The sequence below is a fragment of the Hemitrygon akajei genome, chromosome 23 (genome assembly GCF_048418815.1).
Source record: "Hemitrygon akajei chromosome 23, sHemAka1.3, whole genome shotgun sequence".
NCBI classification, from domain to species: Eukaryota; Metazoa; Chordata; class Chondrichthyes; order Myliobatiformes; family Dasyatidae; genus Hemitrygon; species Hemitrygon akajei.
The window spans coordinates 16,831,726-16,844,746 of record NC_133146.1 but is presented as its reverse complement, the minus strand read 5'-3'; the positions used below and the strand labels follow the sequence as shown (position 1 = coordinate 16,844,746).

At 45.7% G+C, this 13,021-nt stretch overlaps 1 protein-coding gene across 2 annotated transcripts in view; it reads right to left on the bottom strand.

Moving 5' to 3' along the window:
- Positions 1-10,488: 10,488 nt before the first annotated feature.
- The window catches only part of r3hcc1l (R3H domain and coiled-coil containing 1-like), a 315,233-nt gene continuing 312,700 nt past the window's right edge, over positions 10,489-13,021 (bottom strand). For both annotated transcript variants that reach the window (XM_073027035.1, XM_073027036.1), the window contains one exon: positions 10,489-11,697. In XM_073027035.1, the coding sequence (XP_072883136.1) occupies positions 11,609-11,697 (89 nt within the window). In that variant the 3' untranslated portion in view covers positions 10,489-11,608. The remainder of the gene's footprint in view (positions 11,698-13,021) is intronic.

Here is a 13,021-nt window from a genome sequence, read left to right as displayed (position 1 = left end):
TTCTTCCTGTGACCACGTGGGTTTCCTCCAGGTGCTCCGGTTTCCTCCCTCTTTCCCTTGTTAGGGGTAGAATGTTGTGGGCATGCTTATGTTATTGCTGGAAGCATGGCAACGATTGTGGGCTGCCCCCCAGCACATCCTTGGACTATGTTGGTTGTTTCAATGTCCAGGTGACAAATAAAGATAAGGTATAAGAAAAAAAGCTTTTAGCAGTTTTGAATTCCATAGACACATAAGACATTGGAGCAGAATTCGGCCATTTGGCCCATCAACTCTGTTCCACCATGGCTGATTTATTATCCCTCTCAACAACATTCTGCTGCCCTCTCCCTGTAACCTTTGATATCCTGACTAATCAAGTCAGGGTATGAAACTTCTGCTATAAATATCTCCAATGACTTGGCCTCCACAGTTGTCCGTGACAATGAGTTCCACAGATTCATCACCCTCTAGCTAAGGAAATTCCTTCTAATCTCTTATCTAAATGGACATCCCTGTATTCTGAGGTTGTGCCCTTTGGTTCCAGATTCCCCCTCTGTTGGAAACATTCGTTCCACGTCCACCTTTCAATATTCGGTTGGTTGCAATGAAATTCCCACCTCCCACCCCTACTGTTCTAAACTCCAGAGAGAACAGGCCCAGATAGATTCCCTCTGGAAGGAAATGGGAGAGGAAGGACAAATAAGGGGAAGGAACGGAGGGGAAAAGGAAATGAAGGAATTATAAATGCTTGCTCTTGCTGGCCACCGTAGAAGGATTTAGCCAAAAAAAAATCTCCTGCTAATTAGGTCCCGGATTAAAAAAAAATGTTCAGTGATCATTGATGCAAACATGTGATGTGAGAGAAGATAAGGACCAGGGGCAGTGGATGAAACAAGTGACCTCTGTATGGGAGATGACAGCAGGATCTCACACGCTGGTACTGGAATCACGTCCCCTATCACCCCCACCTTCCTTTCCCTTACAGGGAGTGGCTGAGGAGAGACTAAAACCGCACCTATCAGTATTACAGTGGAGTAAAGGGAATTCTAACGGCATGAGAGAGGAGCAGATCAAACTCGGCCGGAAGGGGACACTAGCCGGGATGATGGCAGAACAGTAATGGCTGGAGTTTCTCAGAGCAATTTGGAAAGTGCAGGAAAGACACATCCCAAAGATGAATCATTACTCTAAAAGGCAACCATGTCTGCCAAGAGAATCAAAGACAGCAAAAAAGCCAAGGAGTGTGTAAATAATACTGCAAAAATTAATGGGAAGGTAGAGGATTGGGAAGCTTTTAAAAACTGACAAAAGGCAACTAAAAAACCCCATAAAATAGGGTAACTATTGGTAAACTAGCCAATAATATAAACGAGGATATAATTTTAAAAAAAAATATGTAAAGAGAAAAAGAGATATGAGAGTAGGTATCAGACTGCTGAAAAATGATGCTGAAGAGGTAGTAGTGGGAGTGAAGAAATGGCAGATGAACTAAGAAGTATTTTGCATCAGTCTTCACTGTGGAAGACACTAGCAGAATGCCAGGAGTGCAAGAGTGTCAGGGGGCAGAGCCGAGTGTCATCGCTATTACTAAGGAGAAGCTGAACAGTCTGAAGGTAGATAAGTCACCTGGACCAGATGGACTACACCCCAGGGTTCTGAAAGAGGTGGCTGAAGAGATTGTGGAGGCATTAGCAATGACCTTTCAAGAAGCACTCGATTCTGGAATGGTCCCGGAGGACTGGAAAATTACAAATGTCACACCACTCTTTAAGAAGGGAGGGAGGCAGGAAGAAGGAAATTATGGGTCAGTTAGTCTGACTTCAGTGGTTGGAAAGATGTTTCAGTCTATTACTAAGGACGAGGTTACGGAGTGCATGGAGGCACATGACAAAATAGGTCAAAGTCAGCATGGTTTTCTAAAGAGGAAATCTTGCCTGACAAATCTGTTGGAATTTTTTGAGGAAGTAACAGTTCAAATTTCAAAGTAAATTTATTATCAATTTCATATACAACTCTGAGATATATTTGCTGTCAAGCATACTCAGTAAATCCATAATAGAATAATAACCATAATAGAATCAATGAAAGTCGACACCAACTTGGGGCTTGTTGAGCAAAAGACAACAAACTGCAAATACAAAAAGAAAGAAATAATAATAATAAATAAATAAATAAACAATAAAAATTGAGAACATGAGATGAAGTGTCATTGAAAGTGAGTCCATTGGTTGTGGGAACATTTCAGTGATGGGGCAAGTGAAGTTGAATGAAGTTATCCCCTTTGGTTCAAGAGGATTAATAATTTTCTGAACCAGATGGTGTGAGACCTAAGGCACCTGTACCTTCTTCCTGATGGCAGAATTAACAGGCAGTAAAAACAAAGAGAATAACAGAATAACAGAAAAATAAAAACACAAAATGCTGGCAGAACTCGGCAGGCCAGACAGCATCTATGGGAGGAGGTAGTGACGACGTTTTGGGCCGAAACCCTTCATCAGGAGTGAAGTAACATGGGATGGTCGAGGGGGGATAAGAAGTGGGGGGAGGGATGAAGTGGAGAGCTAGGAAGTGATAGGCTGGAGGGAAATGAGCGAGGGGGAAGGTGGAGAATTATGGGAAATAAAAGAGAAAGAAAGGTAGGGCTGGGGGGAGATAATAGTGAGGGGGGAAAGAGAGAGAAAGAGAAACAGGCTAAAATAATAGATAGGGATGGGGGGGTAAGGGGGGGCAGGGGTATCAACGGAGGTCTGTGAGTTGGATGTTCATGCTGGCAGGAAGGAGGCTACCTAGGCAGGAGATAAGGTATTGCTCCATCGACCCGCGTGCGGCCTCATCTTGACGGTGGAGGAGACCATGGACAGACATATCGGAGTGGGAGTGGTCTGAGGGATTGAAGTGTGTGGCCACAGGGAGATCCCGCCACTGCTGGAGGACTGAGCGCCGGTGTTCGGCGAAACGGTCTCCCAGTCTGCGGCGGGTCTCCCCAATGTATAAATAGCCACATCGGGAGCACCGGATACAGTATATCACCCCAGCTGACTCGCAGGTGAAGTGGTGCCTCACCTGGAAGGACTGTCTGGGGCCTGGGATGGTGGTGAGGGAAGAAGTGTGGGGGCAGGTGTAGCACTTCTTCTGTTTGCAGGAATGAGTGCCCGGAAGAAGGTCTGTGAGGAGGGATGGGGGGGATGAATGGACAAGGGAGTCGCGTAGGGAGCGATCCCTGCGGAAAGCTGAGAGTGGGGGGAGGGGAAGATGTGTCTGGTGGTGGGATCCCGTAGGAGGTGGCGGAAGTTACAAAGGATTATGCATTGAATCTGTAGGCTGGTAGGGTGATAGGTGAGGACCAGGGGGACTCTATCCCTGGTGGGCTGGCGGGGGGATGGGGTGAGGGCAGAGGTGTGTGAAATACGGGAGACGCGATGGAGGGCAGAGTTGACAGTGGACAAAGGGAAGCCCCTTTCTTTAAAAAAGGAAGACATCTCCTTTGTCCTAGAATGAAAGGCCTCAACCTGAGAGCAGATGCAGCGGAGGCGGAGGAATTGAGAGAAAGGGATAGCATTTTTGCAGGAGACAGGGTGGGAGGAGGAATAGTCTAGGTAGCTGTGGGAGTTAGTAGGTTTGTAGTAGACGTCGGTGGATAGGCTGTCTCCAGAGATAGAAACAGAAAGATCTAGAAAGGGGAGGGAGGTGTCGGAAATAGACCAGGTGAATTTGAGGGCGGGGTGAAAGTTGGAGGCGAAGTTAATGAAGTCGACGAGCTCAGCATGTGTGCAGGAAGCAGCACCGATGCAGTCGTTGATATAACGTAAGAAAAGAGGAGGACAGACACCGGTGTAGGGTTGGAACATAGATTGCTCCACATAGCCGACAGAAAGGCAGGCATAGCTAGGACCCATGCGGGTGCCCATGGCTACGCCTTTAGTTTGGAGGAAGTGGGAGAAGCCAAAGGAGCAATTGTTAAGGGTGAGGACTAATTCCGCGAGGCGGAGAAGAGTGGTGGTAGAGGGTGACTGGCTGGGTCTGGAATCCAGGAAGAAACGGAGAGCTTGGAGACCTTCCTGGTGGGGGATAGAGGTATATAGGGACTGGACATCCATGGTGAAAATGAGGCGGTGGGGGCCAGGGAATTTGAAATCTTTGAAGAGATGTAAAGCATGGGAAGTATCACGGACATAGGTGGGAAGAGATTGAAAAAGGGTGGATAAAACAGAGTCGAGATAGGCAGAAATGAGTTCAGTGGGGCAGGAGCAAGCAGAGACAACGGGTCTGCCTGGACAGGCAGGTTTGTGAATCTTAGGTAGGAGGCAGAAACGGGAAGTGCGGGGTGTGGGAACTACTACAAACCTACTAACTCCCACAGCTACCTAGACTATTCCTCCTCCCACCCTGTCTCCTGTTAAAATGCTATCCCTTTCTCTCAATTCCTCCACCTCTGCCACATCTGCTCTCAGGATGAGGCCTTTCATTCTAGGAAAAAGGAGATGTCTTCCTTTTTTAAAGAAAGGGGCTTCCCTTCGTCCACTATCAACTCTGCCCTCCATCGCATCTCCCGTATTTCACACACCTCTGCCCTCACCCCATCCCCCTGCCAGCCCACCAGGGATAGAGTCCCCCTGGTCCTCACCTATCACCCTACCAGCCTACAGATCCAACGTATAATCCTCTGTAACTTCCGCCACCTCCTACGTGATCCCACCACCAGACACATCTTCCCCTCCCCCCACTCTCGGCTTTCCGCAGGGATCGCTCCCTACGCGACTCCCTTATCCATTCATCCCCCCCCATCCCTCCCCACCGACCTCCCTCCGGGCACTCATCCCTGCAAATGGAAGAAGTGCTACACCTGCCCCCACACTTCTTCCCTCACCACCATCCTAGGCCCCAGACAGTCCTTTCAGGTGAGGCACCACTTCACCTGCGAGTCAACTGGGGTGATATACTGTATCCGGTGCTCCCGATGTGGCTATTTATACATTGGGGAGATCCGCCGCAGACTGGGAGACCGTTTCGCCGAACACCGGCGCTCAGTCCTCCAGCAGTGGCGGGATCTCCCTGTGGCCACACACTTCAATTCCACAGACCACTCCCACTCCGACATGTCTGTCCATGGCCTCCTCTACCGTCAAGATGAGGCCACACTCAGGTCGATGGAGCAATACCTTCTCTCCTGCCGAGGCAGCCTCCTGCCTGCCGGCATGAACATCAAACTCACAGACCTCCGTTGATACCCCTGCCCCCCCCCTTACCCCCATCCCTATCTATTATTTTAGCCTGGTTCTCTTTCTCTCTCTCTTTCTTCCCCCCTCACTATTATCTCCCCCCAGCCCTACCTTTCTTTCTCTTTTATTTCCCATAATTCTCCACCTTCCCCCACTTTATCCCTCCCCCTACTTCTTATCCCCCCTCGACCATCCCATGTTACTTCACTCCTGATGAAGGGTTTCGGCCTGAAACGTCGTCACTACCTCCTCCCATAGATGCTGTCTGGCTTGCTGAGTTCTGCCAGCATTTTGTGTTTTTACTTATCTCCAGCATCTGCAGATTCACTCGTGTTAACAGAATAACAGGCAGGATAGACAAAGGAGAGTCAGTGAATGTTATTTATTTGGATTTTCAGAGGGCCCTTGACAAGATGCTGCACACGAGGCTGCTTAACAAGCTATGAGGCCATGGTATTACAGGAAAGATACCACCATAGACAGAGCATTTGCTGTCTGGTGGGAGGTATGGAGTGGGAATAAAGGGGGCCTTTTCTGGTTGGCTCCTGGTGACGCGGTGTCCCACAGGGATCTGTGTTGCACCGCTTCTTTTCACGTTACTGAATATGTCGATGATTTGGATGGCATAATTGTGGCCAAGTTTGCAGACAATAGGAAGATAGTTGGAGGGACAGGTAATGCTGGGGAAACATGATGTCTGCAGAAGGACTTAGACAGATTAGGGGAACCGTCAAAGGTGGAAGATGGAATATAGCGCATGGTCATGCACTTTGGCAGAAGGAATAAAAGCATGGATTATCTTCAAAGTGGGAAGAACATTCAAAAATCTGAGGTGCAAAGGAACTTGGGAATCCTTGTACAGGATTCCCTAAAGGTTACCTTGCAGGTTGAGTCAGTGGCGAGGAAGGCAAATGCAATGTTAGCATTCACTTCAAAAGGACTAGAATATAAAAGTATGCATGGCGAGGCTTTATAAAGCATTGGTCAGACAGCACTTTGAATGTTGTGAGCAGTTTGGGGCCCCTTATCTAAGAAAGGAGGTGCTGACTTTGGAGAGGGTCCAGAGGAAGTTCACAAGAATGATTCCAGGAATGACATATGAAGAACATTTGGTGGCTCTGTGCCTGTACTTAATGGCATTTAGAAGAATGTGGGGACATCTCGTTGAAACCTAGATAGAGTGGATGTGGAGAGGATGCTTTCTGGGAGTCTGGGGCCAGAGAGCACAACCTCAGAAATGAAGGATGTCCATTTAGAACAGAGATGAGATAAAATTTATTTAGCCAGAGTGTGGTGAATCTGTGGAATTCATTGCCACAGGTGGCTGTGGAGGCCAATTCATTGCGTATATTTTAGGCAGAGGCTGTTCGGATTAGTCAGGGCATTAATAGTTATGGGGAGAAGGCAGGAGAATGGGATTGAGAAGGATAACACATCAGCCATGGCGGAATGGCAAAGCAAACTCGATGGGCTGAATGGCCTAATTCTGCTCCTATGTCTTATGGACTGGAACTTGAGTGGGTGGTTAAGGAGATGTATGATGTGTTGGTCTTCATTAATCAGGGATTGAGTTCAAGAGCTGAGAAGTAATGTTGAACGTAATTCGATAAAACCCTAGTTAGACCACACTTGGAGTACTGTGTTCAGTTCTGGCTGCCTCATTATAGAAGGATGTGGAAGCTTCAGACAGGGTGAGGGTTTTCTGAGATCCTGTGTGGATTAAAGAGCTTATCAACAAGGATAGGCTGTTTGAGCTAGAAGTTTTCTCTTTGGAGTTAAGGAAGATGAGAGAAGCATTGACAGAGGTGTCCAAGATGACAAAAGGCATAGATAGAGTGAACAACCAGAGACTTTTTCCCAGGTCAGAAGCAGCTAATAGGAGCGGCATGATTTTAAGGTGATAGGAGGAAACTATAGGGAGGACATCAGAGATTAAATTTTATACAGGGAGTGGTAGGTGCTTGGAATGTGCTGCCGGGGTAGAGGCAAGTACATTAGGGACATTTAAGAGACTTAGATAGGCACTTGGATGTAGAAAGCTGGAGGGCTTTGTGGGAGGGAAGAGTTAGATTGATCCTAGAGGAGGTTAAAGGGTGGACACAACATCGTGGATCAAACAGCCTGCACTGTGCTGCTGTGCTCTACATTCACCTGTATTCTCATGCAAACCAAATCTCTCTTGTCAACCTCGGAAGTGTTATCCCATATTTCATCTGTTCATCCTTTACCCCATCCCATTGGATTTCAGCAACGGCAGCCCCTAGTTTCCATTACCTCTGTCCCTCTCCCCCTATATAGCCCTGTATCCTAGGTCGCTTATTCCGAACTTGCCCTGTTTTGTGTTGGGAATGCAAAAGCAGATTTCAAACTGAATGAGATGAAAGGCAACAAAATAAACAGAGAAAGAGAATTACTTTTAAATGTAAGAAGAGAATTATTCATGATAAAAAGTATATACAAGAGAAGAAACAGTACAAAAACTAAATTTTTTACATTTGTTGTCGGTACATCCGCAGAGTGGATTTTAAAGATAAAATAAGACCATAAGACCTAGGAGCAGAATTAGTTTACTTGGCCGCTGAGACTGTTCCATCGTTTTATCATAGCTAAATCATTTCCCTCTTAACCCCGTTCTCCTGCCTTCTTCCCGTAACCTTTCATGCCCTGATTAATCAAGAACCTATCAAACTCTGGCTTAAATACTCTCAATGACCTGGTTTCCACAGCTGCCTGTGGCAATGAATTCCACAGATTCACCATCATCTGGCTAAAGAAATTCCTCCTCATCTCCATTTTAAATGGACATCCCTCTATTCCGAGTCTATGCCTTCTGATCCTAGACTTCCCGATCTTAGGAAGCATTCTTCTCACATCCACTCTACCTAGACCTTTCAACATACAATTGTTTTCAATGAGATCCTCCCTCATTTTTTAAAATTCCGGTGAAAAATGGCCCGGAGCCATCAACTGCTCTTCAGACTGTAAGCCTTTCATTCCAGGAATCATTTTCGTGAACCTGCTTTGAATCCTTCCCAATGTCAGCACATCTTTTCTTAAATAAGGGGAGCAAAACTCCAGATGAGGCCTCAGCATTACATCCTTGCTTTCATATTCTAGTCCTCTAAAAATGAATGCTAACGTTGCATTTCCCTTCCTCGCTACCGACTCAACCTGCAAATGATCCTTTAGGGGATCCTGCACGAGGACTCCCAAGATCCTTTGCAGCTCGCAGTTTTGAATTTTCTCTCTGTTTAGAAAATAGTCTATGCTTTTATTCCTTCTGTCAAAATGCATGGCCAGACACTTCCCGACACTACATTCCAGCTGCCAATTCTTTGCCCATTCTCCTATTCTGTCTAAGTCCTTCTGTAGCCTCTCTGCTTCCTCAACACTACCTGTTCCTCTATTTATCTTCATTTTGCCCGGAAGCCTGGTCATAAAGTCATTGATTTTATTATCCAAATCATTGACGTACAATGTAAAAAGAAGTGGTCCCAACACCAATCCTTGAGGAACACCATAGTCACCAGCAGCCATTCAGAAAAGGTTCTCTTTATTCCCACTCTTTGCCTCCTATTAATCAGCCAGTGCTCCATTCCTGTTAGTATCTTTCGTTTAGTACCATGTGCTCTTGTGAAGCAGCCTCATGTGTGGCACCTTGTCAAAGGCCTTCTGAAAATCCACTGATTTTCCTTTCTCTGTCCTGCTCGTTAATTCCTCAATGAATTCCAGCAGATTTGGCCGACAAGACTTCCCTTTAAGTAAACCATGTTGACTTTGGATTACTTTATCATCTGCCTCCAGGTACACCTCCAAACCTCACCCTTAACAATCCACTCTGTCATCTTCCCAGCCACTGAGGTCAGGATAACCTGAGCGTGCAATGTATCCATCCCACACCTTCCGAATTGCTCCTAGAAACTTCAGTCATTCCTGCCCTGCCGTCATCCCTGCCAGTCAACTTCAGCCAGCTCTCATACCTCTGTAGTTTTCTTTACTCGACTGTAACACTGATACGTCTGACTTCCGCTTCTGCCTCTCCAATTGCAGGGTGAATTCTATCATATTATGACTACTGCCTCTTGAGGGGTCCTTTACCTAATTAAATCTGGTTCATTACACAACACCCAGTCAGAATTGCTGATCCCCTATTGGGATCAACCACAAGCTGCTCTAAAAAAGCCATTTCATTCTACATGTTCTATCTCTTGGTATCCAGCACCAACCGAATTTTCCCAATCTACCTGCATATAGAAATCCCCATTGCCTATCATAACATTGCCCTTTTTACATGCCTTTTCTATCTCCCGTTATACCCGACATCCTGGCTGCTGTTCAGAGGCTTGCATATAATCCCCAGCAGGGTCTTTTTTACCCTTGCAGTTTGTTAACTCTACATACAATGATTCTCCACCTTCCAACCCTATGTTACTCCTTTCTAATGATTTGATTTCATTTTTTACCAACACAGCCATACCACCTCCTCTGCCTGCATGCCTATCCTTTCAATACAATGTGCATCCTTGGATGTTAAACTCCCATCTATGATCTTTCAGCCATGATTCAGCCCATAACGTCATATCTGCCAATCTCTAACTGTGCTACAAGTTCATTTACCTTATTCGGTATATGGCGTGCATTCAAATACCTTCAGGCCTGTATTTGTCACCTTTTCTGGTTTCATGCCCCTTTTACACTGTAACCCATCCCACAGACTGCAATTTTGCCCTATCATCAGCCTGCCCTTCCTCACAAGTCTCACTATACATTACCTCTGCTTGTAAACCAACAGCCCTATTCCCATTCCCCTGCCAAATTAGTTTAGACACTCTTCCAGGGCTCTAGAAAAGGAGCTCACATGGATAATGGTCCCCATTAGGTCCAAGTGTAACCCACCCCATTTGTACACATCATACCTCCCCCAGAAGAGATCCCAGTGATCCAGAAATCCGAACCCCTACCCCCTGCACCAGTTCCTCAGCCACATATTCATTTGCCCAGTCACCCTATTCTTACCCTCACTAGTGCATGGTACAGGCAGCAGTCCAGAGATTACTACCCTGGAGGTCCTGTTTCTCAGCTTTCTACCTCACTCCCTAAATTCTCTCTTCAGGACCTCCTCGTGAATAGGCAGAAATAAGTACAGCACCATTGTCACTCCTGTCTCTCTCTGGGGGTGGCACCCCTCTGATCGTTCAAATCAAAATTAGGTTTTTTATTTGTCATTTTACGGCAACAGTACAGTGCGAGGCATAAAAGTTACAGTAAGTTACAACAAATTAATAAATAGTTCCAATAAATAACGAGACCATGAATCAGAATCAGGTATATTATCACTGACGTATTGTATGTTATTAAACTTGTTTTGTGGCAGCAGAACTGTGCAAGACGTAAAATAATTACCATGTTACAATGAGAAATACAGTATAAAATTTAAATAAGCAGTGCAAAATTAGAGCAAAATAATGAGGTAGTTTTCAAGAGTTTAATGACAGTTTGGGAACCTGACGGCAGAGGAGAAAATGTGGTTTTTAAGAAGTTGAGTGTGTGTCTTCAGGGTCCTGTACCTCCTCCCTGATGGGAAGAGGTCATGGCCTGGATGGTGGGAGTCTTTCATGATGGATGCCACATTCTTGAGCTTTTGAATGTCTTTGATGGCGGCAAGGGTTGTGTCTATGATGGAGCTCCATGAGTTTACAACCTTTGAAAAGACGGAGGCCATTTATTCAATATTTTCACATGATGTAATTTGACCCTGTTCCAATCCTATTTGTTTTTCCGGTTTTGATTATATGTATGTTGAGAGGATCGGAGTTGGGGACACTGATGATCCTTTGTCTTTTTATAGATACTATAAACAGCCCATTTTTTTCCCCTTTTTTCCTTTTTTTTCTTTATTAGTTAGTGATTAGTTTGTTAGATTAGTTTTTCTTGGGGTAATAATATTTTTTTTCTCTTTTTCTCTTTTCTGTTTTTTTCAACATGATATACCTAGTTTTGTTTTGTTTCGTTTATATGATATTTGTACCATCCATGATTTGGGAAGCCCTAACTATATTGTACTTATTGCTTGTGTATCCTTTTATGTTCATTTTAATTTTGTAATTTTGTAATCCCAATAACTGTGTATTAATCTTATCATGTTGATATTAATGAAAAGATTGAAAAAGAAAGAATGAATGAGTCTTCAACCTTGTGAGGTTCATATCAAGATGTGACGCAACCAAGTCCGAATGCTCTCCTCTCTGATGTGTCTGCAGTGGCGGGAGGAGCCTAGACTGTGGTCCTTCCCCACAGAAGCCTTGTCATTGTCAGATCTCAGCATGTCCACCTGGAGCTGGGACTGAGCCAATCAGCAGCAGAGAGAGGAGAGACTGGTGAGCACGGTTGGAGAACTCGGGGTTGGATTAAGACATCCCGCCAAGGATCTGGTTCAAACGCAGCTGTTTTCCTCCATCTCTCAGTGGCAGGAACGGATGCAGGAAAAGGTGGGGATCTGCAGGAAGAAACACATATTTATGCACAACGACGGTCTGGCATGCCTTTTTTTTAGTGGAAGGAAACCGAATTGAAGGAAAGCATTGGTAAAATTCCACTATTTTCTTTTCTATGGATGAACTGCTTCGTCCATGTTCTTTGGAAGCAGTGTACCTACCCGTAGCAGACTTGGGTCCTGATCAAAGGCGATTTCCAGAGCTGGCCACAGCCCTGCCTGTTTACCATCAGGGCTTAACGACACATGCACCAGGTTATGTCAACCACAACGGAGAACTGGCAGCTCTTCACCCCTTGATTCTTGCTGACAAAAAAAGGCGAATATTTCACGCATCTGAAATTCTCTTCAAACCTGACGCAACATGTCGGTTAAAGGTGGGGCTGTTCTCAGTGGGAACAGGAGGGTGAACTCTGTATCCTTCCTGCCTCACTTTATTCAGAGTCGGAACCCTACAGAGACTCTTCTGTCTGCTGTGTCTGCCAGTTGGACTCTGAGCACCTCATTCCAACCCCCTGAGATCAATAGTATTTCATCCTAGTTACAAACCTGGTTCCCTTTTAAAAGTTTTAAAAATAAATTTAGACTTCAAAGTCTGCATTCTGTATCACCATCTGAGCCAGTAATGTGGCTCCCCCCCCACCCCTTCCCCAGTTCCTCTTCGTCACTGGATCTATCTTTGCCTCTTTCCTCTGGCAGCTCATTCCATTTGCCCTCCAGCTTCTGTGTGGGAAAATTTACCCCCTCAGGTCCCCATTAAATCATTCCCCTCTCACCTTAAACCTGTGCCCTCACGATCTTACTTAAATTACCTTGGTCTGCATATAGATTGAGATGCACTTATTTACCATGTGTACATCAAATTAAACAGTGAAATGTGTCATTTGTGTTCACAACCAACACAGTCGAGGATGTGCTGGGGGCAGCCCCCAAGCGTCACCACACGCTCTGGCGCCAACATGGCATAAGAAGCAACCACTACAGGAAAACAAGCCCCTTTCCCTCTGCCCCACTCACCCCATCTCATCTCACACACACACACACCTTCAATCCCAAGACAGGTCTCTGCTATATCGCCTAACAACACCGCTGGTTTATAAATATAATTTGTGGGAAGTTAGTACTGGAGTGAGCTGTGTGAATCGTGTCAGTTACACGATGGCTCCTGGTCTCGTCACTCCGGTGGTCCTGAAGCCAGTCAACGCTACTCTCCCAAGCTGAAGATCTAATGGCAGCAAAGTGGCTAACTTTGTGGTCAGTGCGGAGGATCACGTGCTCTGCCGATGTACTTCATTAGGTGAGAAGGCATTTGAAGCCTTGTCAATGG